General features: G+C 41.0%; 1 protein-coding gene across 1 annotated transcript in view; it reads right to left on the reverse strand.

Annotated features, from left to right (window-relative positions):
- LOC105291597 (maltase-glucoamylase, intestinal) overlaps positions 1–13,336 on the reverse strand; it is a 78,675-nt gene extending 65,339 nt beyond the window's left edge. Inside the window, exons 1-3 of the mRNA XM_011359467.2 lie at positions 13,143–13,336; positions 4,194–4,320; positions 2,106–2,212 (exon numbers count right to left, since the gene is read on the reverse strand). Coding sequence (XP_011357769.1) covers positions 2,106–2,212; positions 4,194–4,320 — 234 coding nt within the window. The 5' untranslated portion in view covers positions 13,143–13,336. The remainder of the gene's footprint in view (positions 1–2,105; positions 2,213–4,193; positions 4,321–13,142) is intronic.
- Positions 13,337–14,651: the final 1,315 nt, after the last annotated feature.

Raw genomic sequence — 14,651 nt, forward strand, 5'->3', positions numbered from 1 at the left:
GGGGTGACATTGATTAATAAAATTATACAGGTTTCAAGTGTACAGTTCAATAATATGTCATCTGTATATTGCATTGTGTGTTCACCTCCCAGACTTAAATTCTCTTTTGTCACCGTATATCGGACCCCCTCTCCCCCATCTACATCTCCCCTATTCCTAAGTCTTCTATTCTCTCTTTTCTTTGTCCCCTATTATGTGATTCCATTCAGCTTTAAATGGCCGCTCCTAGCTGCTGTGTCAAAAACCAACCTCCTTTACCTGGCTTCTGAGGTCTCCCAAAATCTAAAGCCACCTTTTCTGTTCAGCCTTTTCTTCCTACCCTAAGCAGGTGAGTCTCTTCACTAATCCAAGAGAAGGTCATGTTCATTTCAGCCAGGGCAAGAGACCAAATGAAGGGGAGTGAACACTACAATAGTCCTGGGAAACTAAATTGGTCTAACTGGTATTACTTCCTACCTTAGCAGGCTTGCTGTCCAGGCTGCTACCCTTCCGTGCCCTAACAGCTGGACTGGGCACTGCTTTGTCCTGTCCTGGGGATCCCTAATCAGACTGGATCTCTCTCTTGCCTTCAGCACAACCTGTGGACCTCCTGACTAGTTTTAGCCCATCTCTCCACTCCGATCTGCAATTCATAGACATTTTCTCCACTGCAAGCTACTTCTGTGGCTCTGGCTCCCTTTTTGGCCTCAACTTCCAGCTCCCCCCACCAGGCCATCTCATCCTATAGCTCATCTCTCTCCACTGCCTTAGTTCTCTCTGACTCAGCAGCGTCTGTGCCATTTCGGTCAATACCAAAGGCTCGAGTTGTAACAATTTCTACTTTCCACTGTTCCCATCTCTGGACTTTGTCCACGTTGTGGGCTGAATCGTGTCCCCAGGAAAGATATGTTGAAGTCCTAATCCTTAGTAGCTCAGAATGTGATCTCATTTGGAAACAGGATTGTTGCAGATATAATTAGTTGAGAGGAGATCATACTGGGGTAGGGTGGGCCCTAAATGCAATATGACCAGGGTCCTTATAAACATGGAAATTTGGACACACACACACACACACACACACACACACACAACACAAGAGGAATGCCATGTGAAGATGGAAGCAGAGATTGGAGTGATGCAGCTAAAAGCCAAAAAATGACAAGGATTGATAGTCGTTACCAGAAGCTGGGAGAGAGACATGAAACAGATTTTTCCTCAGACCCCTCAAAAGGAACCAGCCTGGCCAACATCTTGATTTTGGACTTCTAGCCTCTAGAAGTGTGAGAGGAAAAAATAGAAAAGAAAAAAAAATGTCTTTTGGCATTAGGACCTACAGACAAACCAAAACAGCAACTCTCAAGCACATCCCAGGTTATTCTAGCCTACTAGCAATAGGATGGCTACAGAGAAAAATGTGAGAGTGCCACATGCCCGAGCATCCCCTGTGTCAGATGCAAATCTGCCACGTCACGTCCGAAGGCTGCACATACTCAGAAGGCTGCATTTTGTTTTCATTCATTCTCAATGTGCGAAGTGACCGATAGGGTCGGTGCAATGTATTTTATAATCATAATATTCAGCCGCCCTAAAGGAAATACCCAGATGCCTGCATTATCTTTAATCTGGTATTTATTACCTTCTTCATTTAAAGCATGGCTCTTGAAATCTTGTCCTGATTTTAAATGATGTTTTATGCGTGTGTATGACTTTTTTATTATAGATCCTAGATAACTTTTTAGAATCATGAAAGGAGAGAGACAGAGAGGGCAAAAACGGAGGTAATAACAGAGTCAGAGAAAACTAGTAACTAATAGTGTTGCCAGATAAAAGACAAATCTGTTTTTGTTTAAATCCCACATCTTGCGTGGGACATACTTACACTAAAAACTTATTCACTGTTTATCTGAAATTCAAATTTAACTGAGCAGTCTGCGCTTTTAATTACTGAATCTGTCAACCCAAAATAGTCTCTCAAAGCTGTACTGTCATACGAGCTTGGGTACAGAATTAATTTGCCTAAGCCACCAATAGCTGCGATACAAAAAACCCTCTGGGAGTTACAAACAAACAAACAATCTATGCAACAGCATAAACTTTTAAATGAAAACAAGATCCATAATTCAAACCTTTGTGGGTGACTGGTCAGGGATGCAGTTTATCCTCTCCAATTCATTTACCACAGGGCATGTGGCAGAATCGGGAGTGGTACTTGGCGTAGCTGTTGTCCCAGGACCTGGGATGATCCAAAAAGCAAACATAAAATGACTATCAGACAGATTTAACATCATGGGGCATTCAATATCTCCATAGTCTCAATACCTCTGACTATATAGACTCCACTGCTGACTGGGCTTCACTCTGATGCCCTTGAAATGTAGGCACTCACTTCACGAACCTCACTTTTTTCCTGCTGACTGGATTTACCTCTGCAAGTTTACCTTCTCTAAAGTATGGCCTGTGGGCCGAATCAGGTCACAGCCTGGTTTTTAAGTAAAGTATTGCTGGAACGCAACCACGCCCTGTTGTTTTTTGTTTGTTTGTTTGTTTTTAATGTATTGTCTAAAACAGCTTTTGTGCTACAATGGCAGAATTAAATAGTTAGGACAGAGATTGTATGGCCCACAAAGGCTAAAGGGTTAAGTGTCTGTCCTTTACAGCAAAGTCCACAGACTCTGCTGTGGTCCTTCACTTCTGCCCCCCGCAGCTGGCTCACAATAGGTTTGCACATAGAACACGTGCGGTGCATGTTGTTGTCTTAAAGTTTCCTCTCTGATCACAGCAACCTCAGTCCTGCTTGCTCAGGCAACAGATTGTCCCTCAACCGGGAACACTTCTGAGTAATGACATTCTTATGTAAAGCTTCATACCCCCCAAAAAAAGAAACGTAAAGGGAGCCCGCTCTCAAAACTAATAATAATAAATGGAGCCACTTTAAAATAAAGCTGGGGCTGCCATGCCAGGGGTTGGGGGGTGGGGGGTGGCTGACTAGCATCCCTTATGCCTCAAATATTTGGGATGTTAAAACGAGACAAAATAACCTTTAGCCTGTGCCTAAAGAAATAGGCTTCCACCCCGCCACCACGCACAAAAAAAATGTCTACGATAATAGCAAGAAAGCAGTTGCTATGACTACTTCACGACTACTGGACTGAAAATTAAAAACAGTGTTTAAAATTAACATCACTATGTCTCATAAATGCCCATTGCCTATTGTTCCTAATCAGAACAATACTGGGCATCTGCCTGAATCAATGATTCCAGAATAACTATTATCGATATCAAATAAATGCTTTTTGCTTCTCTTTTTGAAAGGCTTTTTCATTTTTAGCTTAATACCGCCAATCTAGACACTGGCAGCTAGAATCCACCCAAGGGCTTGGATTCAAATTTAAAAATCAGTAAAATTAAAGAGACCCATTTAGTACAGTCTAATATAAGGAAGTAAGATTTCTTCAAGGCACTCTGCGATAAATCAGTAACGACACTAAGACTTCGGGCTTTTAATCAGTTTTCTTTTCGTTAGGGTTTCCACTTCAAAAGCGGTGGATTAAAAGATCTACATATTTGTGCCAGTTTCTGCACAAGGATTTTAGTTCTATCTTCGGAAACATAGAATTTCATGAGTTGAACCCACTTTGAGGTTATTTAACGTCCCACAACTGTAAAAACTCCTAGACCTGGGAATGAGGGCAGGAGGGTAAAGGATTCATCCCACGCAGACGGACCCATCGTCTGGGACAATAACTCAGCACAACCCGGCCCCTCTTTTAGAATAAAACAGTTCAGCAAACTTGTAATAAAATAACTCTGGTAGTTGTTACATTTTTAAAGAACCAAACTTTGGCCTAAAATACTTTAATCGATCATACGCTTATTTGACCGCCATTCATAAAAGGGTAGTGTTCATTATTATTGTTAATGAAACAAAATAGCCCATAAAATTCAGCAAATACATTTTTGTGTCAGCTGCGGAATCCTGCGCTGGGTAGCTGGGAAATGAAAATGTCAAAAACTTAAGCCCCCAGTGAACGTCTGCTGAGCTGCTGGTTTTAGTTAGGTGCTCCCAACACACATGTAACCTACATGCACGCACACACACGTGCACACTCACAGCATAGAACGTGAAGCGTCACTTCCCTGCCATTCATGAGGTTTTTGCTCTGATAAGAGTAACTGAGCAATGTATGGAGGGAGCACACCAGAGTCCTTGTTACCTTGTGACTCCGAAGAATCTCTGGCTGAAAGCACAAGGAGCGGAATAGTGATGAGAAACACGAGAAGCAGAAGAACACTGAGCATAAGCTCCAAAGAAGTAAAATCTTTCAACTTCTTTCTTGCCATCTGTAAAAAGAGAAAAGAATAACTTAGGTTTGAAAACAATTTTAAGTTTTCTATGTTTATTTAATATATAGCTAGTAAGTGTTTTTAATGGAAAAGCTCAAACGTATAGCTAAGTGGAATAAATAACATAACAAACTCCAGGTACCCATCATCTAGAGTAAAAACTTATCAACGCATGGCCAGTTTCATCTTATCTTTATTCCTACTCACCTCTCTTCCTAACCTTGCATTATTTTGCAGCAAATCTCAGATTTCATATCTTTTAATCTTTAAATGTTGAAGTATATTTTGTTTAAAAATAAGAACTTTCACAAAAGACAAGCAAAATCATATCATCACACCTAAAGTACGATTCCTTACTCATCAATATCAAGTCATTGTTGAAATTTCCATCGTCTGACAAAGTTTTAGGGTTTGTTTGTTCTATTCCCCTAAGGATGCAAATAAGATTTATTATAATTGGCTTGTGTCTAAATCTTTTTAAATCAATAAGGTTTGGTCTATAGATTTCCTCAGATTTTGTATTTTATCGATTGCATCCCCGTGCATGCTAATGTTGTTTCTCTACCCTTGTATTTCCCATAAATTATTAGATCTAGAGTTTTTACAAGATACAATTTTATTCTTTTAGCAAGAATGGTGCATAGAAAGCATAGTGTCTTCCAGTAGGAAACACGTAAAATCCAACAGATTCTCCTCTTTTTCATGTTGGCGGCTATTGGTGAGCATTTCTTAGGTCCATTATTTCATTAGGAATTGTGACGTGGTGATGCTATAATTCTACAATTCTTTATTTACTGGATGAAATATTCCTATAGAGAGAAAATCCCCTCATCTAATATTTGTTTCACAAAGGCACAGCTCATACAGGAAAAGCAGGGTAAATGTTTGACTCTTTATTGAACGGTTTTCAAAACAAGGAGTTGTTCCTTAGCATCCTCCAAAGGGAACCAGTGAAATTTTTTTGTCCAAGATCTTTGCGAACTCATAGATTTAAACACAGGTTATCTGTATTAATCCTTTGATATTATTATTAATCCTTTGATGTGGTTATCATCATCATCACCACCATCATCATCATCATCATCATCATCATCATCATCAATGCTAGTGTTGTCTCATAGTTAGCCAGTGGGAAACTCTTCAAGTGGGTCTCCGGTAGCCTCTGGTAGTTCCCACTTTCTGCTTTAATACAGTAATCTAGGCTTACCTGGTCTATTTCCAAACCGAACATCTTTGAAGATGTTCTTTTTAGTGGGGGAGGACTTAGAAACCATAACTTAAATGAACGCCAGTGAAATTTAACCTAGAATTCTAGAATTGAAGGGACCTTGTGTATCATCTTGACCAGTGGCTACTTTCGGATTCCTTGAGGAATCCACTTTCAAAAACATACAGAAATCACACATGTACCTTTGTTAGACTTGTTACGAATCCTAGCCATGGATTAGACAACTTCGTCGAGAAGTTAATATCAGATATTCAGCATCTACCCTCCTCCCACCCCGCCCCAACCTACTTAATCAGAATCTCTAGGGTTAAAGTCTGGATATCTGGGGTTTTGTTAAAGCTCCACAGATGATTCTGATATGCAACCATGTTTCAGAAACAGTGACCCTCTATAGCTTTACAAGTTGGAATAAACATGTTTTATTAGGCACAAATATTAAGACATGGTGTCCACAGAGTTAAAAATAAAAGTGGAACAAATGATTAGTCTAGCCTTTTCATTTTATAGAAAAGTCAAGTTAGATACACTAGCTGACATGCCTTGCTCAAAGTTTATACAGCATTAGGGACTAGAGCCAAAACTGTCCAACTAGGTGAGCGTGGTTTTGTTCGGCCACTACATCTATCCTGGCCATAACTATTTTGGTGGGCCCTTTAGGAATGAAATACTCTGGAGACTACTGTGACCTCAGTCTTCAGCAACTTGCCTAAACCTCTTCCTGTCACCTTCTTCTAACCTGCTCGTGTTCTCTCAACAAGTTGTTTCTACCCTTACCTGCTCTGTCAGATTTGACTTAAGGTGTCGCCATCCTGACTATGAAGGACTTGAAATATATCGACTGACCACTATGAGCTGCCTTGGAATTAAAGATCCTCCTCCTGGATATGTCGACCTCCTACCACAGAACTTTCCATGTGGGTGGCGTTCTCCCTCCATCGATCCTGATGGAGCATCTCGCAATTCCCACTGCGGGGCTTAGAACACATGAAGCTCATCTGGTTGGGATGCTCCATCCAAAGCTCAGGATGAGTCATTGGGACTCGTTTCTCATTGCGCTCATTCCGTAATGCAGAAATGTGCTACTCAGCAGGAAGAGAAGCAAACAGCACGTCACAATCAGTGTGTAGATTGGAATGCAAGCAGCCATTTCTCTTAGTGCCATATAAGATCTTCTGCAGAAGTTCACAAATCCACTGTCAAGTTGGGTGGTGTGATGAAACTATTTCTAAAAGGGGTTTCACTGACCTAACTGGTTTCGTGTATCCTATGTTATAGGAGATTGTACGTTAATAGTCTCTAGAGTCAGACATAATGCAAAGCATCCATTAGCGACAGTTCTCAACCCTGTCAAAGCACCCCTCCCCACACTTCCGGTATATCAATGCACCCTCTCCACCCCCAGCTCATTTGTGATCAAGAATAAAGTTTCCTAAGGCTTATTCTCCAAAGAAGTGTCTACTTGATTAGATTTACAACACCCTTCTACTCCCTCAAATTGTGAGCTGCTGGGGTATAAGAATTATGTTATGTCTGTTTCTTCCTCTTTATTTCCTTCCTAAAGACCTACTAGCAGCATCTGCCTAATTAAGACTTATTGACCGATAATATTTTACACCATGATTAAATATTTACAAAATACCTGCATACTTCCTAATTATAGTACACCATGAAAGTATTTGAGAGGATTAAATGATGGTATCTGCCTCAAGTGAGCTTAAAGTCCAATAGTGTTATTTTCTTCTACACAATAAAAGTGATGTATGATGGAAAGAGTACTCCTTCTTAAGAATCAGAAGACCTGAATTTTATTCTGAAAGTAACCAGCCAGATGACCTTGGGAAATTTACTTAAGCTTTCTGGTTCTCAGTTTCCTTCTTTACAAATTAAGGGTTGAACTAGATCTACAGAATGCAAACCAGCTTTTAATATGTCATTTTTAAGTGAATCACACAAATTGCTTGCTTCTCTCCTCCTCCATTCCACAAAACATACCTATGCTAAACATGTCATTACTATGTTCCTTCTTTGTCATATTCTCAAGTTCTCTTCCCGGAACACAGAGCATGCTAAATATCGCATGAGAAGACTTGGGCTTGATCCTTAGCCCTCTCCTATCTTGTTGCAAGAGCCAAAAGAATTTCCCTAATACGCTAGAGTTTCATTTTTCTTATCTGTGAAAAATGAACTAATAATATCTGTTGTTGCTAATACCTATTGTCTTCTTATTGTGAGAACCAAATTAAAACACGTCTAACAATAAAGCATTATATATCACTATGCTATTACTTACTACAGAGGAGATAGCGGGCGCTGGGTAAGAAACAGCATGTTCCTAACAGACACATCAACCCCACTGCACCCAAGGGGCAGATGCACACCCCCGACTGCTGTCCTTGCGAACCTGTTCGGATCCAACCTCTGCTATGCTAAGTGCTTTACGCCTCCATGTGTCACATGACACGTGTTCCCTGAGACACAGGTGCAGGAAGCTAGGAAGAAACAGGAGCCACCTCGAGCAGCCGTCTTACCCATTCAAGGTCCGTTTTCACCACCAACCCATCCACTAATGCTCTCCCAGGCTGCCTTGTAAATCATGTTATCTTTACTCAAAAAGCACATCCTCTCTCTTCTTCTTTCTTCCCTCCGGCCTTAATTCTAAACTCCCTACCTTGGGAATCTTAGGTCCTCGGCTCAAACTTATTGTTCGATATTTCCTGGCAACCTCATTCTCCACCCAGTCGGTGTGTCTTCACATCGCCTGCACACTCTCTGCAGCCTTCCTTCATCCTTTGCCCAAGACTTGAATGACAAGAGGATTTGTTTCTCCTACGCTGCGTGAGAAACTGCTGCTTGGCAATGTAATGAATGCCCTCCTACTATGCAAAAGGAAATGGGGCTGTACCTTTCTCCACAACAAAGATGGCTTTGTTTTTTCTAAACTAAATGACTCAATTCTAATCCTTACCCGCTTTGTCCCCAATATCTTACATTCTTAAAGACGTTATATCTCAATACTAATCTTGCATGTAAAATTCCATAAAGATCAATAATCAATCATCTTCCATGCCTGATATAATGAAATCAACTGATGAGGTAAAGAGTCATCTCATGGCCATCGGCAAGGAGAGGCATCATCAGGGAACCTACACAAGTGATCGTGTCTTCTTCTCTTTTGTGGTTGCTAATGCTTATGAGATAGGAGGTTGTATATCTAGAATTTTTTCAAATGTTTATTAACACTTTGTGTTAAATACTTTGAAGAAAAAGCCATTCACACATTGCTAGTCAGACAGTAAACACCATATGCTCAGTGAAGATTTGGCAAAAACTATTAACATTACTTACATCCATAATTTACAGAATTCTAGCCCATAAATATATTTGCACATGTGGGAAGTGATGTATGCACAGATGAAGGTTTTTCCTGGTAGCATGACACGTAACACATGTAACAGCAAAAGATTAAGAATAATGTGACTATCCATAGAGAGGGGACTGAGTAACATGTGCAATAAAATAAAACTCAATATTATCCAAAACCATGATACGGTGGTTTAAAAACACAACTTCCGCAAATCGTTTGATACTCCTGCCTCCAAGAGGTGGAACCAAGCCCCCCATTTCTCACTCCTGGAGAGTGGGCTGGACTTAATGACTCACTTCTAACAAACAGAAGATGGCAGGGGGGATGCGTGTGACTCTCAAGACGAGGTTATAAAAGGCCTTCCAGCTTCTTCCTTCCTCCTTCTCTAATACCACTTCTTTGCTCCTTTTCTTGGATCGTTTCTTGGAGAAGCCAGCTGCCATGTTATAATGACACTCAAGCAGGCCTACAGAAACAGCCAGGAAACTGAAGCCTTTGGCCAACAGCCACGTGAGTGAGGCATCTCAGAGACACATCTGCCAGCACCAGTCAAGTCTTCACTGCAGCCCAGGCAACATTGTGGCTGCAACCTCCTAAGAGACCGTGAGCCAGAATCACCTAGCTAAGTTGCTCTCATATCCATAACCCATAGAACTGTGAGATAATAAGAAGTATATGTTTCAAGCTGTTAAATTTGGGGGTAATTTGTTATGCAGCAATAGATAACTAATACACATGGGTAATTTTGAATACTATACCATTTGCATTTAAAAAGTATCTGGCTATTATTGAAAGTCCTTTTGCATCAGATATATAAATATGATTACCTGCTCTATAGAACAATAATAATCATTTTCTTGCTATGGAAGAGAAACCTTTCCTTAAGCCTTAAGGGAACAACAACAAAAAAAAAGCCCTCATCAGCATCTTCTGATTGACTTTCCTTCTGGAATTACAGGGAAAGCTACAACCTCAATTAGGAATGCCATTTAGGAAAAATCAAGATCAAGGAAAGTGGCGAAAGGCAAACAGAAGAGGAAGTAATTTAAACAGCTTTAATTGTTTTTTTTTTTTTAATGTTTTAAAAAACTGCTACTTGGCAGTCTGTCATCAATCTTTGAATTTTCTGTTTCATGTGACAAACACAAATTATGCAATTTTAATGATCAGGATAAAAATAGCCAATGACGATTGAGTGATTGTGCTAAGAGGTTATGCAATCTGCTGCACCTAACCCTCAAAACAACCCCTAGTTACGCTATAGCCTCGCTTTCAGATAAGGAAATGAATCTTCAGCAAGGTCAAGTAACGTGTCTGATGTCACGTGGCTGATAAGGAGCAAAGCCATAATCTGAACACCTGCCCTTGGACTCCACAGACAGAACTTCTAACCGTTATTCTATGTTCTGTGCCATAATGCCCCATATGGTACACCAGTTTAGGCTTTTTGTGAGATGGGTTTTAACATAATATGTCTGGGTCATTAATCAGGTACTTATAAGGTGCATGGTACTAAGCTGAGCAATTACATGCATTATTTCATTTAGCCCACACAACCACCTTACAGGTAGAAACTGCTCTTACTCCCAGTTTACAAATAAATGAACTGAGCCTGTGAGAGGTTGATTGACTAGGTCCAGATCTCAGAGCCAGGCTTCAAACCAGGCAATCTGACTCCAAAGCCAGCTTCTACGATGGGATACAAATGCAGAAAACTTATATATTCATGAATCACTAAAGTTCCAATTAAGAGGAGGTAGGATATACGGGAGATGGCTGTGTCCTTTCGAAGACAGCAACGGAGTTACAAGGTTTACAGAAAGAAAACAAAACTCCTGCAATATTTCAATCTCCATCCCATCTGAGGGATTTAAAAGTAGGTTTGTAAGCATCCACAGTAGTCAATTCGCTTTCAGCTTATGGTCCACATAAGACCAAGGAGAACGAGCCGCTGATGCAATACATTTCCATGTTTATTAATCGAGTTATCAAAGCTATGTCTTTGTAGGAATAGGAGATCTGATTGCAGTTTATTTATTCACTCATCAATTATTTATTAGGCTCCTACATTGAGCCAAGCATTCTTCCAGAAACTGGTTATACTACAAAGAAAACATAAAAATTCTTGCCCTCATGGGACTTTTTTTCTTGTAGGTAGAAAAAAGAGACAATAAACAAGTATATAATAGGTTAGACTTTGATGAGTGCTATGAAGATAAATAAAGTGGGAGAGAGGAGGAGGAAGGTTGCAGTTTTTAATTAGGCTGGTCAGGGAAAAATCTCACCGAAAAAGTATAAATTATTACTATATATAAGTTGTGCAGACTCCAACAGTGATTTTTTCCTCTTGAATGAAAAAGTTATAAAATAATTGCCAAGATTCATTTTCCTGGTACTGATCTATTTTGGCAAAATAGAGAGATAAACCAGATGGGAGCTCAAATTCTTTAAACGGCCGTCTAGATTCATTTGGAAAAACTGGATAATCAACTCGTCTTGCCTTTTCTGAATGACAGCCAGTGTCTGATTCGCGTATGGCAAGCTAAACCTTTCTATTAAAAATCCTTTGATAACACGAGGCAAGAAGAGATTTAGTGGAAAAGAGGGTTAGTGTTAGAGATCAAGAAAAATCTGCAAAGAGGACCCCAACTGGGTTGGTCCATTGTCTCCCAGGTACTTAGACAATAGGAAGGAAAAAAGTAGCTAACGGCTTTTTTTTGTGCAAGTCTGGTCACATCCAAAGTGCTGAGATCTAAAAGCCAGCTCTGATCTTGCTCAGCTGTGTGACCTTGGAAAAAAACTGCTTAAGCCCTCTGGCCTCAGTTTCTCCATCTGAACCACAAAGAGAATCATCTCTCGAGGAAGCTGTGACCTACTGTGACCCCGGGACCAGGGTGTGCAAAGGCTTATCTTCCTCATCACATTCAGCAGCTACCTGCTGAACCAATTTTAAATGAAAAATTCATTCTTCTCACAAGTCCACATACTCGTTAATATCCTGTGCTTATGGAACAGTCTGTAAAGTAACTTTATTAGTTCATCGAAACTCATGTGTGAGTGAATGCAAATTTAAAAAAAAAAAAAACCATTGGCATTTGTGTGTGAGTGGAACAATGATGAGCTTATCTTAAAAGTGGGGTATGGGACAGAACGTCCTCCCCCTTCATTCAGTCCCTGACCACACGTGTCGCGACTCAGCACAACAAACCGAAGGCCCCCTCCCTTTCCTCTCCTCCCTGCCCACCACGCTGACACTCACTGACACATGATACCAAAGCAATAGACAGGAGGTATCTTGAGTTCAGACCCTATATCAGGAACCCACTGGCAGCCTATTCTAGTAAGGCCCATGGCATTGATCTTGGCCTCCCTCTCTCCCTAATTGTAACCCTTTCTTCCCACCTCAGTGGCCGGTCAGAAATGCCTACGTGTGTCCAGCCAGGCTCTAACAACTAGTGAGGACCCAACGCTTTTTTCCTTTAAGTCTTACCAGCGAAGGACAGCAATCCACACCTTCCCCTGCACCCCCCAGGCACTGTCTCTCTATTTCACTCACAACTGCCAGACCAGACCCTGCCCCTTCCCCTTCACGCCCTCCTTCCAGACTCCAAGTGAAACCTCTCACACTGCACTCTGCACGCCAGCGTGTGCACATGTCACACTTGCTCTGGTAATTCTTTATTTGATCAGTAAAGGCACAGAACTCACAGGAATAGTAACGGGCGTCTCAATTTTCTGACTATGATGGATTCTCTCATAACCTCTCCTCAATCACGACTCTGCATCTGTTTAGAAGGAACGACCCCAAATGCTCTAATCTAACCCTAAATTCTAACTCCTTTCCCTCATTTCCGACACTTCATCTCCAGAATCAGAAAGGATTTCTGCCAGCTAGCACACCCCGAATATTAAATCATCCATCATACCACACACGGAGACACACACAAACACACAGGTTTAACTACAGTAGGGTTTATAGATCCGGCCTTGGTCCGGAGAAACACACACACGCACATCAAAACAAGAAAGAATTTTGTTTTATGTGGGTACATTTGTATAATTCTGTGATTTGTTGATACTTATTTTTGTCTCTGTTTAACAAATTAACAAAGGCATGTTGACTAAAGGGGATCAACACAAGTCCACACACACACACACACACACACACACACACACACACACACGCACACACACCAGCCATAGTGAGCGCACGGCTCACAAACATACCTCATCACCTCCCACCGCAGCTCCGCGGGCTCTGAAGGATGACCGGCAATAAAAGCGAAGACCACAGTCCACAGAAAGCAACCTCGGCCCTGGTAACTGGTTACCACGTTCCCATTAATGAGTTGCAAATGCAAATGCCTTCCCCACTGTCTTTCTCAGGATCAGATTTGCTAGTTAATTAGTAATCGAGTTCTTCCCGGAGGAGAACATCCTTAATAGCTGGGAGCGCCCCCCGATGTGGCCGCTCTGACCTCCTCAAGCCCCTCTGGGCACTGACTGTTTTATTCCTCAGTGACAATACTCAGTGTGCCTGGTAAAAAAAACAAGGACGGACTCAACGCTAGACAGGTGATAAAGAGCAGAAAATAAATGGCCCCAAGCGTCTCAAGAGTGCTCCCTCCCTGCGGCTACTAATCTCCTAGGGATCCGCTGACACTTAGTAGCACATTCTGCTGATTTGTGTTTGAAGGAAATGGTTTCGAAAGTGTTTTCCAAATAGTTGTCTTCCTGTCTTGCCTCCAGAAGTGGTGTCTTGAAGTTCTGTTGCGTGTGGAGACTGTCTGGCAGCCTGGTGTGGTCTGATGGGGAGGTCTTCCTATGGACATGCTCAGAATTATATTTTTAATTTCATGAGATAAAATATAAGGCTACAAAGGAAACCGATTCCCCTGAATTACGGTTACTAGAATATTTTTTTAAATTGCAATATAGTAATGCTTCTTCGATGATATAGTTCGCAAATCTAGCAGCAGATCTAATAGCTACTGCAATTTCAAAATAGTACAAATGGTATCCCAAGATTATCTTCCAAGCATGACATAAAAGTCACTGTGACCTCTCTTGGAATCAAAGTCTTTGGTGCTGCTAACGCTGCCGTGCTTTGTGGCCCAACTTTATACTCAAGCGACATGCTAAATTTCAGGTAGATTTTAGTAACGATATTTTTCCTTCACAAGTTCACTTGTTCTTTTGGTTCTGTGCATGAATGAGAACTCTGCTCTACTGCTAGTCAGACCCTCTCCCCAAGTAGGGGGGCATCCTCACCTCTGTGCCAGTCCAGGTAGGTGATCAACGCCATCACGAACCCGTGCTTGCCAGTCTCCAAGGAAATAAGTACCCAAATTGAGGTTTAATGTTTAGAAACTTTGAGTGCAACTTGACAGGTAAATCCTATGTATACGGATCCTAAATAACTTAAAAATGAACCTCGTATTTACATATATTTGATTTTTGATTTTTCCCAGTAACCTGCTTTTATTTTAGATCTATAAAAGTCTTAGCCTGCATCATATTGGAAACTAGAAGAAAAAAAAAAAATCTGTTCTTTACTGCAGATAATTTGAAAAGTCTTTTCAACTACTGTTATTCCCAGGTATTTGCTTTAATGGATCAGTGAAAATTCCGGAAAAACTAGGGCCAAGGGACTTAAATTTATTACTGATGTCTAGCACCTGGAAAAACTAAACAAGAGTCACCATCTATTGTCCTTGTCATTCATAGTGGACGCAG

This window comes from Pteropus vampyrus, unplaced genomic scaffold, assembly GCF_000151845.1.
Source record: "Pteropus vampyrus isolate Shadow unplaced genomic scaffold, Pvam_2.0 Scaffold48, whole genome shotgun sequence".
Taxonomy (NCBI): Eukaryota; Metazoa; Chordata; class Mammalia; order Chiroptera; family Pteropodidae; genus Pteropus; species Pteropus vampyrus.